At 45.0% G+C, this 18,557-nt stretch overlaps 1 protein-coding gene across 1 annotated transcript in view; it reads left to right on the top strand.

The window, feature by feature from the left end:
- Positions 1–4,312: 4,312 nt before the first annotated feature.
- LOC106806249 (host cell factor 1-like) overlaps positions 4,313–18,557 on the top strand; it is a 17,506-nt gene continuing 3,261 nt past the window's right edge. The window contains exons 1-9 of the mRNA XM_014808124.1: positions 4,313–4,411; positions 4,868–4,974; positions 5,317–5,462; positions 14,050–14,217; positions 14,557–14,719; positions 15,356–15,465; positions 15,926–16,085; positions 16,600–16,838; positions 18,259–18,385. Coding sequence (XP_014663610.1) covers positions 4,332–4,411; positions 4,868–4,974; positions 5,317–5,462; positions 14,050–14,217; positions 14,557–14,719; positions 15,356–15,465; positions 15,926–16,085; positions 16,600–16,838; positions 18,259–18,385 — 1,300 coding nt within the window. The 5' untranslated portion in view covers positions 4,313–4,331. The remainder of the gene's footprint in view (positions 4,412–4,867; positions 4,975–5,316; positions 5,463–14,049; positions 14,218–14,556; positions 14,720–15,355; positions 15,466–15,925; positions 16,086–16,599; positions 16,839–18,258; positions 18,386–18,557) is intronic.

Genomic DNA, 18,557 nt, shown 5'->3' with positions numbered 1-18,557 from the left:
AAAAGAGAGAGAGATGAGAGAGAGAGAAAGGAAAGAGAGAGAGGAGATGAGAGAGAGAGAGAGAGAGGAGAGGAGAGAAGAAGAGCACGAGATGAGGAGAGAGAGACGAGATTGTCTCGTTGCGCAACATGCATGACGACGAGCTCGCGCGATCAGCGATCACTGTGTGAAGGTGCGAGTCCGGATGCTTAGCCTGGAGCGCTAGCGCGGACCGGTTCCGGACGCAAGCCCACTGCGTAACTATTATGAATCAAGATCACAAGGTCAAAATGCTACACAGGCCTACACTTTACACCAGCATACACCTAGTAGTAGTACTAGTAGTGTAATCATTGTTTTATAGGCCATGATGATTGAAAGGCATACTGTACCACTATTGCAAAAACATTTTTTAAACAAAACAAATCTGGATATTCGGCAGGAAGAAAAGCATCTACGTATGACCACAGGCACTTGGAAGCATTTCAATAAAATATAATGCTAACTAAATACGAAATCTATATAACTACCCAAACTTCTTAAGGTTTCTTACTCTCTTTCACTATTATTGCCGACAGTTTCTTTGTAAATTCTGTCCAGAATCTTACGTGCAACGTTACCAAATCCTCGCTGCAGCCGCCCATTTGCCTTTTCGCGGCTCCCTACTGTTGCACGCTTACACTAAATATATATAGTTATATATATATTATATATATTAGTTGTATAACTAATATTATATTGTGTGTATATACTACTATATGTATATAAAATTATATATTGATGTAGCAAGCGTTAGTGATGTCTCGATTATCTTATACGTGATCACGCGTTGAACAGTGGTCGAACAAGCGTTTGGTGTAATCAAAATCCAATTAAATCAATTTCATCAAAAATAATAAAAATAAATAAATTTGAAATAATGTAAAACTTGAACCAAGAAAACTTGGAAAAGTGATGAAATCAGAGATATCATCGCTTGTATACAAGTTATCCTTTATTAACATACATGTATTATACACACAGTACGTAAACAGTGTAAACAAACACATAAACAGGGCTAACAAGTACATAACATGCACAGTTAACACACACGTACATGCACACGCAGGCATTCAACACCACCGAGTAACCGATTGTAACCGATCATCGGTTACTTGGGTCCAACCGATGATCGATTACGAAATTACAACCGATTGACAACACTAGTAAGCGTGCAACAGTGGAGCCGCGAAAGCAATGGCGGCTGGCAGCGTAGGATTTTGGTAGCATTGCACGTAGGATTTGGACGGAATTTACAGGAAACTGTCGGCATAATAGGTGAAAGAGAGTATAAGAAACATTAAGAAGTTGGTAGTTACTAAGTACATAGATTTCGTATTTAGTTAGCATTATATTTTATTGAAACGCTTCAAGTGCCTGTGGTACTAGATACTAAGACAGAGCCAAGTCTACAACGATGGCATAAACATCGCGCGATAATGCGTACAACTTACAAGTTACAACAATTAGTGAATTACTATTACCCCAAGTAGTAATACCCCCTCTAGTAGTATCATGAGTATGCTATGTGTTAAGTAGCTCTAGTAACTATAGCCCCGCGGACAGTTGCTGCTGGGCTATAGAACCAGCCATTAGGGATGCGCGGGACCAACTTAGTCACGCTTATTCGCGACTATAAAACATCTGTGGTAGGTCAATTAATGCAGCGGGAACAATTTCTCAGACCAAAAATTTGTGCATAGCAAATTTACTATACGCAAAATAAATTTTGGCACAGCAATTGGATAAATAATTTGTATAGCATTATTTTTCAGACAATCACAGGTGCAAATTACACCGGCAGTGCATGCTTGGCGTGTTATCGTGTCGGCCCTGTGACAGCACAGCTAGCTTAAGGCCTAGGACACACTAGGCGATTCTGCACACTGCCCGCGGCAGCGTTTAAACAGCGTGCAAGCTTGGCACTCGCCGCTCGCCGCAATGTCGATTGAAAATAATATCGGGCCTGGCGAGTGAAAGCTAAGCTGACTCCTCCAGTTGGCGAGTAAAAATAATTGTCTAAGACACTTTAATCAAATGTTGGTTCCTTACGTATTATATTATCCAAACATTGATGAAATACATGTTCTTAGGATTTGTGAAGGAGCGCTATCCGACTCCTCGACCACGACATCCTCACTTTATATTAATCGAAGGTCGGACGAAGAAAGCAGCGCCCGCGAGGACGCGAGCGCGGCAGCGCCAGCACAAGCGTGGCTGTGTATACGTGCCTGGGGCGGCATTTTGATTGATGTACGGGGGGGGGGGGGAGTGCAGGATTGATTTTAAAAGTCACGTTGGCCTTGGTGTTAACAAATCAATAAAATCGGCGTTAACGTGGCATTTCATTGACGGGCAAAGCAGCCCGAGAATAAAAGTAAATTGTAAACATGTATGTTTTCCGTTTACATCTCGCAGGGGTGCATCGCACAACTTGCGATTCATTAAAAAATATGCGTAGCAAATGGCTGAAAATACATCGCTAATTGCCGATGCGATACCGGGGAAATTATTTCCCTGTAATGCCTCTTATCCAAAGTGAATATGGATCTGGATCTGGATAGTTTACTGCGTAGCCCACAATATGTCTTAAGTTATATCAGCTACTAAAATTTAACCTCTGACTATCGTTGCAATGGTATACTTGTGGTATTTCTTGTGAACGAACATTCAATTTGCAAACTTTAAACGGGCATTTTTGGCGGCACTGCAGCAGCGCCAGTCAGCGGGAACTATGTATTTCTGCACGTGGAGGGGTGGGCTGGTTGGGTTGGCTGTGAACAAAAACATTGTTGTTGTCAAGTAACAAATTAAGCGATCAAAAAAGATTGTAATATTAGTTTTGTCTCATGAAAGATGAACAAATTACTATTATTAATTTGTTACTTGACAACAACAATGTTTTTGTCCACAACCAACACAACCCGCCCATCCCTCCACGTGCGGAAATACATAGTTCCCGCTGACTTGCTGGAGTAAGTTGGTCCCGCGCATCCCTAATTGCTGGTCTTATAGCCCAGCGGCAACTGTACACGGGCTATAGTTACTAGAGCTATGTGTAATGTAACATATAACATGTGTATTGTATGATGAAAATATATACACCTATATTTTGTGTACACCGTACACGTGTATAATATATGTCCAAAATATTGTATGTGTATGTTCATAATTTATTCTATTTGTAACCACTGCAACTTGCGAGTAGACCTGCTAGTGATGTTACTGAGTCCAGCCAATGTTCACTGGATGATGAATCAGGTCAGACACACGTACACCTGTGCTGCAATTATATTGTGTTATTACATAACAAGAAACCCAGACTCATGAATAGAAATTGTTTTGCAGGTGTCCTACCAAAAACTGAGTATTACAAACATGATGCTGCCAAAAGGCCAGCCAATAAAACCGCTCTGCGTCGCGTCTCTTACTTTGTTGATGATGCTGGATTTGACCCTACGACTCTCATCCCAGAGCTTTGTACACACATCATATTTGCATTTGTGGCAGAAGTGAACTCCACCCTGGTGCCAACCTCCGATGCACAAGTCAAAAGTAAGTCTGTGTAGATTGCAACAATGTGAATATAGTATATTTCATCTCTTCACACGTTTTCCATTTTCAATTCTGATCTAATGCACTAACATTCCACCAGTAAAACCATGTTGTATGCTCAGCAAGTAACATGTAGGGGTAACTTTTAATGACACAGACAGTACCAAATAACATTAATATACTATTTTCAACCACTTCTGTTTTAGGGCTGAAAAAATTTGCATCACTCAAGTTGCAACACCCAGATGTAAATTTGATGGTGTCAGTCGGTTTGCTTTCTGATACTGTATCTGAAGATTCACAGCGAGAAAGGTACAGCAAATTCTTGTAGTAATTGGTGACGTATTTACAATATAATCGTCATACGCGATGTTCAACAAGTGTTTACATAATTATCTACATAGTGGTAAATGTTAAGCTTTTGTGAATATATGTGTGATTGCATGGATACGTGCATACAGAAATTTGTGTTTGGCCATGCATAATGCACTATTTTCACAGTGAGAGAATTGAGCTGCCTTGGCGGAGGTCTGTGCTCTCCGAGTGCTCTAGTTATATAATGTATTTAATGGCTATGTAACGCGCTCGTTCGTTTGACGTTGTTTCGTTGCTCGGGCTGTAGTTGGCGAGTCACGTGGCGCGAGGTCATGGGTGCGAGTGAGGTCGCACTGTGCCCAGCGTCGATCTGTGCGGAAACACTGCCAGCAAAATGTATGCAGTTATGAAGAGGTTTTGTGCGTCGACATCTTGCAGATTCGATGACGTGGACAAAGCCGATGGTGAGTGGAATACCGCCGCTGCCGCGCAGCCTGCACTCTGCCGAGCTCATCGGGTCGCGGTAAGTTTATCGTCTGCTGGTGATCATGCTGTACGCGAGCCACGACCTTCGCAATCTCGCCACGACCTTCGCAATCTCGCCGAGTCGGCGCACGTCTGCGTGAAGGCGTTCATGTCACACAGCGGGCTCCTCTCTTTCCTTCTTTCTCTCTCTCTTTTTCCTTCTCTCTCTCTCTCTCTTTTTCTTTCTTTCTCTCTCTTCTTTCTTTCTATCTCTTTCTCTTTTTTTCTCTCTCTCTCTCTTTCTCTCTCTCTGTTTCCATTTCTCCCTCTCTCTCTCCTCCTTCACTCTCTCCTCCTTCACTCTCTCCCTTCCCCTCTCTATCTCTTTCTTTCCCCTCTGCCATAATGAATTTTTACTTCTTGTCGACATGTGTTTGCAACTTGACATACTGACATGCCCCCTTCCCACCCGCGCGTCGTCATCCCTGACGGTGCCCCTCTGCTCTCGTTGCAGCATGTTCGTGTTCGGCGGCTGGGTGCCCCTCGTCATGGACGACGTCAAGGTCGCGACCCACGAGAAGGAGTGGAAGTGCACCAACACGCTCGCTTCCCTCAACATAGGTATCGTACCGCCAGGTGGCGCCGCCGACCCGTGCGCACCGCGGGCGCGGTCGGTAGCACTTCTCTGCATGTGTGTGCAAATCCGCGTGTGCATATTTTAACCGTTGTTGCGTAACCATTAGTCTGTCGACTGAGCGTCGATTGTCGCCTTTTTGGCGGCCTTTGTCCTTGACGTTGCGTCGATCGTCGAAACAGAGATCGTTAGACCCGTCAGGTTCTGCTCAGGAAACGTACGTTGACTAAGAGAGGTTATGGGTACGAGGTAACAGCAACGGTAACCTGACTGAGAGGGTGCCTCCGTGGGGAGAGACTAACCCGCGCGTGCCGTCGTCGTCGTTGCAGACACGACGACGTGGGAGCCGCTAGCGATGGAGGTGTTTGAGGACGCGGTGCCGCGAGCGCGCGCCGGCCACTGCTCCGTCGCCATCAACACCCGCCTCTACATCTGGAGCGGCCGCGACGGCTACCGCAAGGCCTGGAACAACCAGGTACGAGCGCGGGCTGCCACCGACCCCGGGTTGGCGGCGATCGCTGCGCCCCCTGCTGGCGATCGGACGCTGCGCAGCGACGGCAGTTCGCTGATCGGCAGGATGAGCGTCGTCTGCTGTCATAGTGACACGGATTGTTCTATTGTGTTAGCTGTTTTTTCATTATGATTATGATTATGGTCATGCCTTTTTGAGGTACGGGTTTATTCTTTATTCCTGATTTTCCCTTGCTTCCAACGGCAGTTCCAACAGGCTTATTCGGCAATTTATTGGGTGTTTTCTTTTGCGGCATTATTTATGATCAGAGGTGTACCTAACGCCACCACAGGCATGTGGAACGTCTCAATAAAAACAAAAAAAGTAAATAAACACAAAATGTATTTACTACCAAAGTCTTAATGTTTCTCTACTCTATTTCGCCTAGATAATCACCTATAAATGCCGGTCAAATGCTCATCTGCAACACACAAGTACACCGCACGCTAGCTGCTGCACACTGACACATAAATATATAACTATATATTTAGGAAGTGATTATTTCCCCGGCAAGCCGGACAACTAAGCCAAGAAATCAAACTAGCTTCTCCGGCAAAAAGCAGAATATGCCGCCAAACTCCATGCCGGATAAACAATTAAGCGCCCATTTCATTATTTCTCCGGCATCCATCAAATTGCCACACCCCCGGCTGCCATCAAGACTGCTCTACTGAGGCCTACAGGCCCTATCGGAGCTAACCACGTGTCAACTCTGCCACGTGGCCGTCCACCATCGCGCCAAAAATTCCTGCCTAACAAATGCCTAATGCTGTAGTGCCATGCTACCAGGAGTGTATCAATATTGATACACTCCTGATGCTACCATGTGGCAAACTGCTCACAGTGTACAAGTTCTCTCCGCCAGGTGCGCTGGGTAGACCACGTGGCCGTCTTCCCGCCTAATACAGCGGCGGCGGGACACTTCGGTCTGCCGGAGAATTTAACTATGATTTTCAGCACTAAGCCGGAGAAGCATGCAGTGCTGAAAACCTACACTTGTTTCTCTCGATCCCGCGCCGGAGATCTAACAAGAAAATTTGTTCTTAATTCTCCAACGATGGTTTTCACCGCTGCTTCTCCGGCTGCCGGAGAAATAATACCAGCCATATATTTATGTGTCAGTGTGGCGGAGAGGGTCTATGTCCCCCAGGGTACTGCCGGAACGTACCCTGGGTACGGTCCGGTATTCCGGAACGTACCCTGGTACTATTTATAATATGCCGGACCGTACCTCACCTACTCCACTACCGAGTCTAGGGAGTCACCTACGCCTACTCCCTAACCCTATCAAATAGTTACCAGGGTACGTTCCGGCAGTAGCCTGGGGGCCGACATACCGGTAGACCCTATGACTATGACTCATGAACGTCTAGCTCCAAGAAACGGTATTGCTAGGGTTACAATAGACAATCCATCGCACAGCCTGGTCGGGCTAATGAACGTCATGACGTGTGCAGCAGCTAGCGTGCGGCGGCCAGCGTGTGTTTGCAGATGAGCATTTGGACGGCATTTACAGGAAATTGTCGGCAATAATAGGTGAGAGAGTAGAGAAACATTAAGACTTTGGTAGTAAATAGATTTCGTATTTATTTAGCATTATATTTTATTATAACGCTCCAAGTGCATGTGAACGCCACGGCAACGATGGATTAGATTAGCAGTTTGAGAGCAGCAAAACCACACCGTCACAACGGTATGAGTAATTATATCTAATACGTGTATAGTTGTAGAATGCGAATAGCTCCTGGCGATAGGTTAGTTGTATAGCTATAAGAACTAAGCCGGGGATCTGTGTGTCCTCTCATGTGCTCCAAGGAGCAGAATACATTGCTCTCAAGTCTATTTTGGTGGCCACTACTGCACTAGGAACAAATCACTGCCGGTTCATCACCCAGGTGATGAACCGGTAGTGAATCAGTATATTTTATTAGACGATAGAGGTCGACACTTGTGGTGCAAGGTCCACGATAATGTTTACCAAAGATGTTTACTATGACCATAAGCTGTGACGATGAGAATAATATGTTTATAACGTTATACTTAGTTATAGTATCATAATCATGTTCTTGCATATTTACCTAAAAGGTTTATGATGATGTTTTCGCTCATTCCAATTTCCATGATGAGGGCGTTAGAAGTGAGCAAGTTCATAAGTACGATGAGATTTTACGGGTTTGTATTCGTTGTGCTGGTGACAGTTTTTGTCGCCAGACATGATCAACAAGTCGAGGGAAGTTTATCCGTTAATGACATTATTAACAAGAGACTACAGGTTCTGGGCGAGATATATGCCGAAGAAACAAAAAATACAGATGACTTCGTTCATAATAAAGGTATGCGTCGGTGTCACACTATAGACATACTGTCACATAGTCATGTGTGCATCCTGTACTAGACACAGGCACTTGAAACGGCTAAAAAAAGAAATAATGGTGAATAAACACGAAATGTATTTACTACTAAAGTCTTACTGTTTCTCTACTCTATTTTGCCTATTATTGTCGATAATTACCTGTAAATGTCGGTCAAATGCTCACCTGCAACACACAAGTACACGACACGCACGCCCTGTGCACAAACAACAAGAATTGAGCGTTCTCTTCTTATTGTTGTCAATGTTGAGAACAAGAAGAAGAGTTCTTGTTTGTGCACATGACGTGCGTGCGTGTTGCAGATGAACATTTGACCGGCATTTACAGGTAATTATCAGAAATAATAGGCAAAATAGAGTAGAGAAACATAAGACTTTGGTAGTAAATACATTTTGTGTTTATTTACCTATTTTATATTTTTTATTGAGACGTTCCAAGTGCCTGCATGTGTGCTGCACTACCTCAGTACCATGTGGAGAATAATAACTAGTTGTCCGTGGCTATGCGACCGGTTCAGGACGAGGAGCCGCTAGGCTACGCGTCCGGACATCCATCTCACACAGTGATCTTGCGACACGTACACGCATGATTGCGCAACGGGACGCTCTGCTGATTGCCGAGTGTGTGTGTGTGTGTGCATGTGCATGCGTGTGTGAGAGAGGTGTGTGTGTGTGCACAGGCCCTTGGAGGCTCAAGTTTCAAGAAGAGTATAACTCAGGGTTCTCCAAGAGCACTTCTCCAAGAGCCCCTCCATCCTAAAATGCACCCGCCACTCTAAATATCATAGCCGCCATGCTAAATATCATAGCCCCCCGGACCTCCCTAGCACGCAAACCGCCTTCGGCAATTTGCAACCAGGACTGTAAAGGCGCAGCACCCGCCATGCTATAATGAAAAAGCTTGGAGAACCCTGTAACTCACTATAAGAGCAAAGCGCTTCACTCTTAATATATAATTTCAAGAGTACAGAAGTGTGTACGCGTTTATGGCACAGTGTTCAGCCCTTCCCATTGTGGATTGTGCAGGTTTTAGATAAAAAGTTGATGTGTACAATATAGCCAGCCATTTGTGTATGGCATGCTGTGCAGCTGCTGCAGGTAATTCCCACCCAATCAAGATATCCAATACAGCTAACATGCATATCTACCATATGCTACAAAAAATTCTATAGATGGTTGAGTGGGTTACTTAATTTTAGCTTTAATGATAATGTTTATTTACAACAGACATTACTTTTTATATCTATGTTAATTTTCCTATGAAATACCAACAAGAAACAAATAAAAATGTTATCTGAGAAATTGTGTACATGTAGTTATGATTACAATTATTATAGTGGTCTTCGGCCAACACTCGATCCACTATAATCTGTAGGAAAGATAAGTGTTTCACTGCTTATTGTACGGCGTATAATAGATTCAATTGAATGAGTTCATCGGTGGTGTCAATTTCTTTGTTTGATTACATTTTAATTGACATGGTATTAATTTTCCTTTGCCACCATGATTTGCCCGTGGTTTTGTTTCAGTATATCTATGCATGAATAAAGATTCTTGGATTCTCCAATCTTATAATTTATGAGTTATATATGTCAATTTGTGTATTATAATTAAATTATTATCAAAAAGGATAAATTGGGAGAAGGTGAAGAAAGTAGAGGTCAAAGAAGGTAACAAGGTAGGTTGAGAAAAGATACAGGGTGGAAAAAAGGTGGAGTGGGAGAGAAGACCTAGGAGGCAGAGAAGGCATAGAAGGGGGGAAATGTATAGGAGTGGGAGAATGTATAGAAGGAATGATAGCAGAGAAGAGGGGAGAAGGTAGAGGCTGTAGAGAACGTAAGAAAATATAGGAGGGAATAAAAATCGAAAGGCAAAAATTGGAGGTGAAGGAAAGGGAGAAGATCAGGGATTGAAGGTGGAGTACAGGAAGATCTGGGCTAGGTGGAGGACAGGAAGAAGATCTTGGATAGGTGGATGACATGGAGAAGATCGGGGATAGAAGGTGGAGGACAGGGAGACGATTGGGGGTCGAAGGTGGAGGACAGGGAGACGATCGGGGATAGAAGGTGGAGGACAGGGAGAATTTCGGGGATAGGTGGAGAAGAAAAGTAGCAGAAATGTAAAGAAGATGAAGGATGGGCAATGTGGGATCGAGATAAAGGACGTGAAGTGGCGGATTCTGAGAAACAGGGGAAATGGAGATAACGGAGCTGGAGTGGAGACAAACAATTGGGATACGGCAAAGACGGTAGAGGAGACGAGGAGACAATGGCGTGGAGAAAGCACCAAATTGAAGGTTTAGAAAGGGAAGAGGAGGTTGTAGTCACGTGGGAGAAAGTAGACGAGGGGAGATGGATAAGTGATATTCCATTAGGAGTGTTTCCAACTTTAATGTCATTAATGGTCATAATAACATATATATATATATATATATATATATGGTCATGGTCATATATTAGTTTGTGGTTTAATGTCATTTAGGTTAGGGTTAGGGTTATCAATCATTAATCATTAATGATATCAAAGTTGGGAACACCTAATGGAGCGTTAGCCAGATGGATCATGGAACAGAGTAGAAAACGGATGAGACATTGTGGAGTGCGATGAGCCGCCTTCAATACGGTGATTTAATTTTCTCCCACCACTTTCAAATATAATCTTTCTATTTTCTTCCATCTATTCCCACTACTATTATGAATTAAACTATCAAATGAAGAATCTATTAGAGATCATCGTCAACGTCTACTGAGAACGATAGAACAGCTAAAATTGTCACATGATAGATGTCTGCATATCTATTGGATAACATTTTGAATAGACATACGGGACCTTTTCTCCTTCCTGACGCTTTCTGGGATACAGAGCAAGATGGCGGCACCCATCTTGAAGTGGAAGAGACTAACAAACACAACTGGACCATGCCCACGGCCTCGCCATGGCCATCGGGCAGTTGCGATCAAAGATCTAATGGTGGTCTTCGGTGGGGGCAATGAAGGAATCGTTGATGAGCTTCACGTCTATAATTCAAGTAAGTATAAGTTCGATAAGCCCTGCCCCAACGATTTTCCAAGATGGCGTGTTGTTGTGTTTGTTGTTATCGTTCCTTGTTTTCGGTATATTATCTCTAGAAACAAAATTTACGGTGAAATCAGCCATTACCATTATGATATGTCGTTTGTCAATACACTAAAAATTAATTTATCTCTAACCGTCTTTCGTAGCAATCTATTCTACGAAGTCATTAATCCAAAATGGCAGCCCCCAATGTGCCGCCATATAAACGATTTGTGCTATCTTCCTACGTTTCTAAGAAATTTGATCAATAATATTATGCGTGATTTCTGGCTTAAACACTAATGTGTGTGGTGGGTATATGTTTTCCGCGTGCATGCGTTAGACAAGGTTGATAAAATCGGCGTTTATTCATGTTATTTGAAAAAAACAATATGGCTGCCTTGCGCGCGCCATTGTTTATGTCGGCCAGCGGGGTAGTGATACACGTAAGGGTTTTTTGGGAAATAACATATTGGCTGTGTGCCAACAATAGTCCAGCAATGTGTTATATTATGCTAAAGTGTGCTTTCTGACTTCAAGGTACGTTGATTTTGTGAATGTCATGTGTTACGACTACCACTCCTGGGGATTTCCTCACGACATCGTCACCAATCACCAAAGCCCCCTCTTTCGGAGGAAAGCAGAAATCTTGTACTTTGGCACTGAGAACACAGTAAGTAATTGGTCCATATGTTATAGCAAGTTTAGCTTGACTGAGTGGGTGTGGTTATCTCGCTCTGCAGGATAGTGTGATTAATGAACCATTGATTATTGTTTGTAGGCATGGTCTGTGACGCATTGGGCCGAGGCTGGAATGCCTAAAGATAAGATAGTGGTAGGCATCCCGGCGTATTCTCATACATTCACCCTGCTCACCGAAGTCTGGCATGGGTTCTACGCACCAGCGATTGGACCGGGAAAGAGAGGAAACTTCAGTGATGGACCAGGGACTCTTATATGGCCATCTGTACGTGTTATATTCCATTGCTTCTTTCCGTTCTATGAGAATTTTTATTATCGGAAAAAAACAACAACGTGGAATGCAGCTGCTGTTGTGCTGAGGCTGTTGAACCCTAATTACAGATCTGTACAATGCTGAAGGAAGGAATGGTAGAAGTGTTTGATGATCAGGCTGAGGTTCCTTATGGTTACCGTGGCGACCAGTGGGCTGGTTACGAGAATGAACGTAGCGTTGGTGTAAAGGTAGGCAAAATATATACTCCTTATCACTTTTTGCTGGTACCAATAATTAATTAATTGTATGCCCTTTCCATTCTGAGAGCAACATTAAGAGGGCAAAGGCATATTAACATTTCTCACATGTCTTGTTCATATTATCTGGTCCAGGTTTCATATTATCCCCCATATCACGGATGATATGGAGATAGTGCATCATTTTGCCAGATGTTTGATTTTTTCTGATTGGTATTTTTTATTGAAATTTGTTATTGCAGTGCAATTGGTTAAAGAGCCAAGGATTTGGTGGTGCCATGATGTTTAGTCTCAATACTGATGACAGTGCTGCCATCTGTGATGGAAAGACCAAGTTCCCTTTACATCGGGCCATGTATCAAGCTTTAACTAGCACAGGAACGACTTATAGTTGAAGCAATTTCAAGAGTACAGAAGTGTGTACGCGTTTATGGCACAGTGTTCAGCCTTTCCCATTGTGGATTGTGCAGGTTTTAGATAAAAAGTTGATGTGTACAATATAGCCAGCCATTTGTGTATGGCATGCTGTGCAGCTGCTGCAGGTAATTCCCACCCAATCAAGATATCCAATACAGCTAACATGCATATCTACCATATGCTACAAAAAATTCTATAGATGGTTGAGTGGGTTACTTAATTTTAGCTTTAATGATAATGTTTATTTACAACAGACATTGCTTTTTATATCTATGTTAATTTTCCTATGAAATACCAACAAGAAACAAATAAAAATGTTATCTGAGAAATTGTGTACATGTAGTTATGATTACAATTATTATAGTGGTCCTCGGCCAACACTCGATCCACTATAATCTGTAGGAAAGATAAGTGTTTCACTGCTTATTGTACGGTGTATAATAGATTCAATTGAATGAGTTCATCGGTGGTGTCAATTTCTTTGTTTGATTACATTTTAATTGACATGGTATTAATTTTCCTTTGCCACCATGATTTGCTCGTGGTTTTGTTACAGTATATCTATGCATGAATAAATATTCTTGGATTCTTCAATCTTATAATTTATGAGTTATATATGTCAATTTGTGTATTATAATTAAATTATTATCAAAAAGGATAAATTGGGAGAAGGTGAAGAAAGTAGAGGTCAAAGAAGGTAACAAGGTAGGTTGAGAAAAGATACAGGGTAGAAAAAAGGTGGAGTGGGAGAGAAGACCTAGGAGGCAGAGAAGGCATAGAAGGGGGAAAATGTATAGGAGTGAGAGAATGTATAGAAGGAATGATAGCAGAGAAGAGGGGAGAAGGTAGAGGCTGTAGAGAACGTAAGAAAATATAGGAGGGAATAAAAATCGAAAGGCAAAAATTGGAGGTGAAGGAAAGGGAGAAGATCAGGGATTGAAGGTGGAGTACAGGAAGATCTGGGCTAGGTGGAGGACAGGAAGAAGATCTTGGATAGGTGGATGACATGGAGAAGATCGGGGATAGAAGGTGGAGGACAGGGAGACGATTGGGGGTCGAAGGTGGAGGACAGGGAGACGATCGGGGATAGGTGGAGAAGAAAAGTAGCAGAAATGTAAAGAAGATGAAGGATGGGCAATGTGGGATCGAGATAAAGGACGTGAAGTGGCGGATTCTGAGAAACAGGGGAAATGGAGATAACGGAGCTGGAGTGGAGACAAACAATTGGGATACGGCAAAGACGGTAGAGGAGACGAGGTGACAATGGCGTGGAGAAAGCACCAAATTGTAGGTTTAGAAAGGGAAGAGGAGGTTGTAGTCACGTGGGAGAAAGTAGACGAGGGGAGATGGATGGGTGATATTCCATTAGGAGTGTTTCCAACTTTAATGTCATTAATGGTCATAATAACATATATATACGTAGTCACATCAGAGATTGCTTTCATTGTCTCGTCATCGTCTGTCACGTTGTTCTCTCATCGTCTGCGTTGGCGGCAGGTGTGCTGCAAGGACCTGTGGTTCCTCGAGACGGAGAAGCCGCCGGCGTCCTCTCGTGTGCAGCTAGTGCGCGCGAGCACCAACACGCTCGAGGTGTCGTGGGGCAGCGTGCCGACGGCGGAGGCCTACCTCCTGCAGCTGCAGAAGTTTGAGATGCCACCACAGCAGGTGCGTGCGTGGGCGGGCGGGGGACCGGGCATGCTGGGCTGGTGGGCGGGTGGCTGTATCAATTGTTGGAGAGTGGCTGTGTGGGTTGTGGGTTGTGGGCAGGATGCTGTGTGGGTTGTGGGCAGGATGCTGTGTGGGTTGTGGGCAGGATGCTGTGTGGGTTGTGGGTTGTGGGCAGGATGCTGTGTGGGTTGTGTGTAGGTGGCTGCATGGGTTGTGGGCTGTCAAATCAGGTAGTCCGACAGTAAATCAGCGAGTATTTGACTCCGGACTCCCGTTAATTTCGCACCCTGTACATATGACATACTTACATTTATATGTAAATTGTGATCGTTGCAGGCGATGGCACCCGCCGGCACACCGGTGCCCATCAACACACCGAAGACGTACGAGCGCACGCCCGTCATGGCCGTCCACCCGCCGCAGGTGAAGTCGCCCACGCAGCTGCAGACGATCCGACTTCCCGCCGCTGCCCTCAGCTCCATCAGCAACAACCCGGCCGGTGAGTAACGCGGCGCCCCCTGGCGATCGCGAGGGTTTCGGCGTCGGACGGCGCCCTCTGTGTGCGCGTCCGTCGCGCAATCGCGAGAGTATTCATACGTACGTCGGTTCGGTCTTGAGGTATCTGGCGCCCTCTGTAGGTAGCATAAGCGCAGCTGTTTCATGTCGGATGACGAAACAGGTGTCCGGCGGCGTCCCTGTAGGCAATGTAATTGCACGATTTTGCGCGCCTGACTGCGTGCGCTGAAATCCGTCTGCGCGTGAATCAGTCCACGTGGATATCGGTCGGCACGTGAATCAGTCCACGTGAATATCGGTCGGCACGTGAATCAGTCCACGTGGATATCGGTCGGCACGTGAATCAGTCCACGTGGATATCGGTCGGCACGTGAATCAGTCCACGTGGATATCGGTCGGCACGTGAATCAGTCCACGTGAATATCGGTCGGCACGTGAATCAGTCCGCGTGGATATCGGTCGGCACGTGAATCAGTCCGCGTGGATATCGGTCGGCACGTGAATCAGTCCGCGTGAATATCGGTCTGCGCGAGATTCCGTCGCTGCGTGTGCGTTGGGCTGGTGAGGCAGACGAGCGATCGTGACGTGAGCGCGTTGTGTTTGCGTCGTCGTTGTGCAGGGACGACCATCTTGCGAGCAGGGGGCGGACAGCAGCTGAAGGTCGTCGGCAGCACCGCGCAGCTGCTCAGCGGAGCTCAGATGCGAACCATCTCCATCGCCGGGACGACGGTACGTGCTCACGCGGCGCCACCTACGGGAGACGGAAGCGAATGTCTGGACGCTCGCGGTAGACTGCCTTGCAGTCATTGTATAGCAGACTGACTACCACTTATATACACACGTAGCATTGTAGACAATATATAAAAACAGGGGGACAATATAGAGGGTGAACGATCTATGAGTTAAAACGAATCAAACTGCTTGGAGGTTATTTACCCTCGATAACAAATAAAATGCATAATGTGGTAAATATGTACATATACGTCCACACATGTATACATATGTCCCTTTGTCTGAGAACGAATAGAATATTTAAACCATCATTAACGAATCTTTTGCCATTTATTGCATCTGTGTCATCTACTGTCGTCTCATGCAATCAATCGTCGCTATCAAAAAATAATTTTGAAACAATGAATTATGACAATTGTTTGCGCGAGCGTCCAACAATAACGAATCGTCGCTCTAGGCGACGGCGACGACGTCGATGACAGGTATCGCCGCCCTGGCGGCGGCGGCCGCGCAGACGCAGAAGATCACGATGACGCAGTCGTCGCCGACGACGAGCATTCGCGTCGTCACGCCTCAGGGCACCGTCATGACTCCGCAAGGCCTTAAGCTGCAGACCGGTGAGTCACCGACCCCCCCCTGACCCCCAACCCCTGAACCCACGCCACGGCACAACGTGACGCGGTCGAATCGCCGCGATTATCTCGGCGCTATCCCGTCGGATTGTCTCGATACGTTTCGATGCGATCGTGTCTAATCACTGCGTAGGATTAGGGATTGGGTTTGGGGAATGTTTGGAGTTAGGGATTGGCTTAGGGTTGGGTTAAGGATAGTTTTATGGATAGGGTTGTGATTAGGGATAGGGTTATGGTTAGGGATAGAGTTGGAGTTAGTGATAAGATTAGGGTTAAGGTTAAGGTTACAGTTAGGGACAAGATTACAGTTGTGGTTGTGGTTAGGGATAGGGGCACGGTTACTGTTAGTGATAGGATTAGGATTAAGGTTAGGAATAGGATCAATGTTAGAGACAGAATTACAATTAAGGTTATAATCAAGGTTAGGGTTAGGATGCAGTCCAGATCTCTCTCTCGCGCACACGCGAGTCACTGACCTTCGACCTTCCACGCCCCGCAGGTCAGCAGGTGCGGCTGACGACGCCGGCCACGACCATTCTGAAGACGGCGGCGGGGGTGGCCGGGCAGCAGCTCGGGGGCAAGCAGATCATCACCGTGCAGAAGACGAGCGGCGGCGTCGGGCAGCCGCAGATCGTCACGCTCGTCAAGACGACGCAGGGCATGCAGGTGCAGCAGGTGCAGCAGCAGCCGCAGCAGCAGCAGGCGCAGGTGCAGGTGCAACAGCCGCAGATACAGACGGTGCGTGTGCGTGCGGTGGGCGAGCGAGCGGGGGGAAGGCTCTGTGAGAAGGCGTGTACCTGTTTTAAATGTAGGCGGTGTGTGTGTGCGTGTGTGCGTGTGTGCGTGCGTGTGCGTGTGTGCGTGCGTGTGTGTGTGTGTGTGTGTGCGCGTGTGTGTGTGTGTGTGCGTGTGTGTGTGTGTGTGTGTGAAGCCCGTAGATAAATGCGGCAGCATGTGAAGGAATTAATATAACTGTATAAAGTATAGAGTAAATGCGTGCCTGTACGTTGTTAAACCTCGTAAGTGAAACTCTGGTCACAATACTAGATGCATGTATACACATACACATCAAGAGTAGATAATAACACAAGAGTGAGACACCTGATTCCCGCATTTTTAACCGATTTTTCTCATCAAAATTTGCCACCAATAGAGAAGCAAGTGTATACGTTCCTCAGCTTATTATGACCACTAATCACTCACCTTCGTGGTACTGATATTCGTTTACATATATTTGCTAGCGTATTGCTATAAATCGTAATTTATTGCTATTGTGTGAGGTGTTAAGACAAATTTTGAAGCTATAGTGGCGCCAATATTTAGCAACGGACTTCCAAATCATTCGTGCCCCAATAGGGTTAAGAGACAATCTAATTTTGATCTCGTGAGGAACCGCGAGACGCGCTCAGTTATTGTGATCGCAACACAAGAAATTGACGTACTATATTACATAAGTAATAATACAATAATAACAATATTCTCTGTAGTAGTTTGCAGTAAGTATCACATTACACATGTGCAGGTAATCAAGTACATTAAACCCCTATCGGGGTACGAATGATTTGGAAACAGTCCGTTGCTAAATATTGGCGCCACTATAGCTTCAAAATTTGTCTTAACATCTCACACAATAGCGGTAAATTGTGCGAATTCAGCTCGTGCAAGATTACGATTTACAGCAATACGCTAGCAAATATATGTAAACGAATATCAGTACCACAAAGGTGAGTAGCTGAGGAACGTATACACTTGCTTCTTTATTGGTGGCAAATTTGGATGAAAAAAAATCGGTTAAAAATGCGGGAATCGGGTGTCTCACTCTTGTGTTATTATCTACTCTTGATACACATATATATATATATACATACTCTGAACTACTACTAGGAGATTTTTGTCGGTCGTCGTTGCGACCCGTGGCCTCTTAGATAGCCAGTTATGAGATTGATTGTGCCAGGTGTCGTGGCATCGTTGACAAATCGCCCGTCGCTGGAACGAACATGCCAGATGACAATTTTTAAAATTTGTTCTTGATCGCTGCTTCGAGCATCCTGCATTTGTCTCCTGCTACTCGGGGGCGTTGATTGATCGCGCAGACGACAGCCGGTGTACATGCGTGTGCTCGTGGGTTTACGTTGTCTGCGTCTTGCATTCCCCACAGGTTCCAAAGATGTCCATCGTGCAAGCTGGTCAGAACAGAACCATACAGACGATGCAACTCGCAGGGGTGAGTGACCGCGAGCGAGTTATACACTACGAGCGATTCATGCGCGAGATATATACTACGAGTGATTTATACACGGGATATATACTACGAGCAATTCATACGCGAGATATATACTACGAGTGATTTATGCGTGAGATATATACTACGAGCAATTCATACACGGGATATATACTACGAGTGATTTATGCGTGAGATATATACTACGAGCAATTCATACACGGGATATATAGTAG

The sequence above is a fragment of the Priapulus caudatus genome, unplaced genomic scaffold (genome assembly GCF_000485595.1).
Source record: "Priapulus caudatus unplaced genomic scaffold, Priapulus_caudatus-5.0.1 Scaffold150, whole genome shotgun sequence".
In the NCBI taxonomy this organism is placed as follows: Eukaryota; Metazoa; Priapulida; class Priapulimorpha; order Priapulimorphida; family Priapulidae; genus Priapulus; species Priapulus caudatus.
The sequence above is the reverse complement of the archived record's forward strand: the minus strand, read 5'-3'. Positions and strand labels throughout refer to the sequence as shown.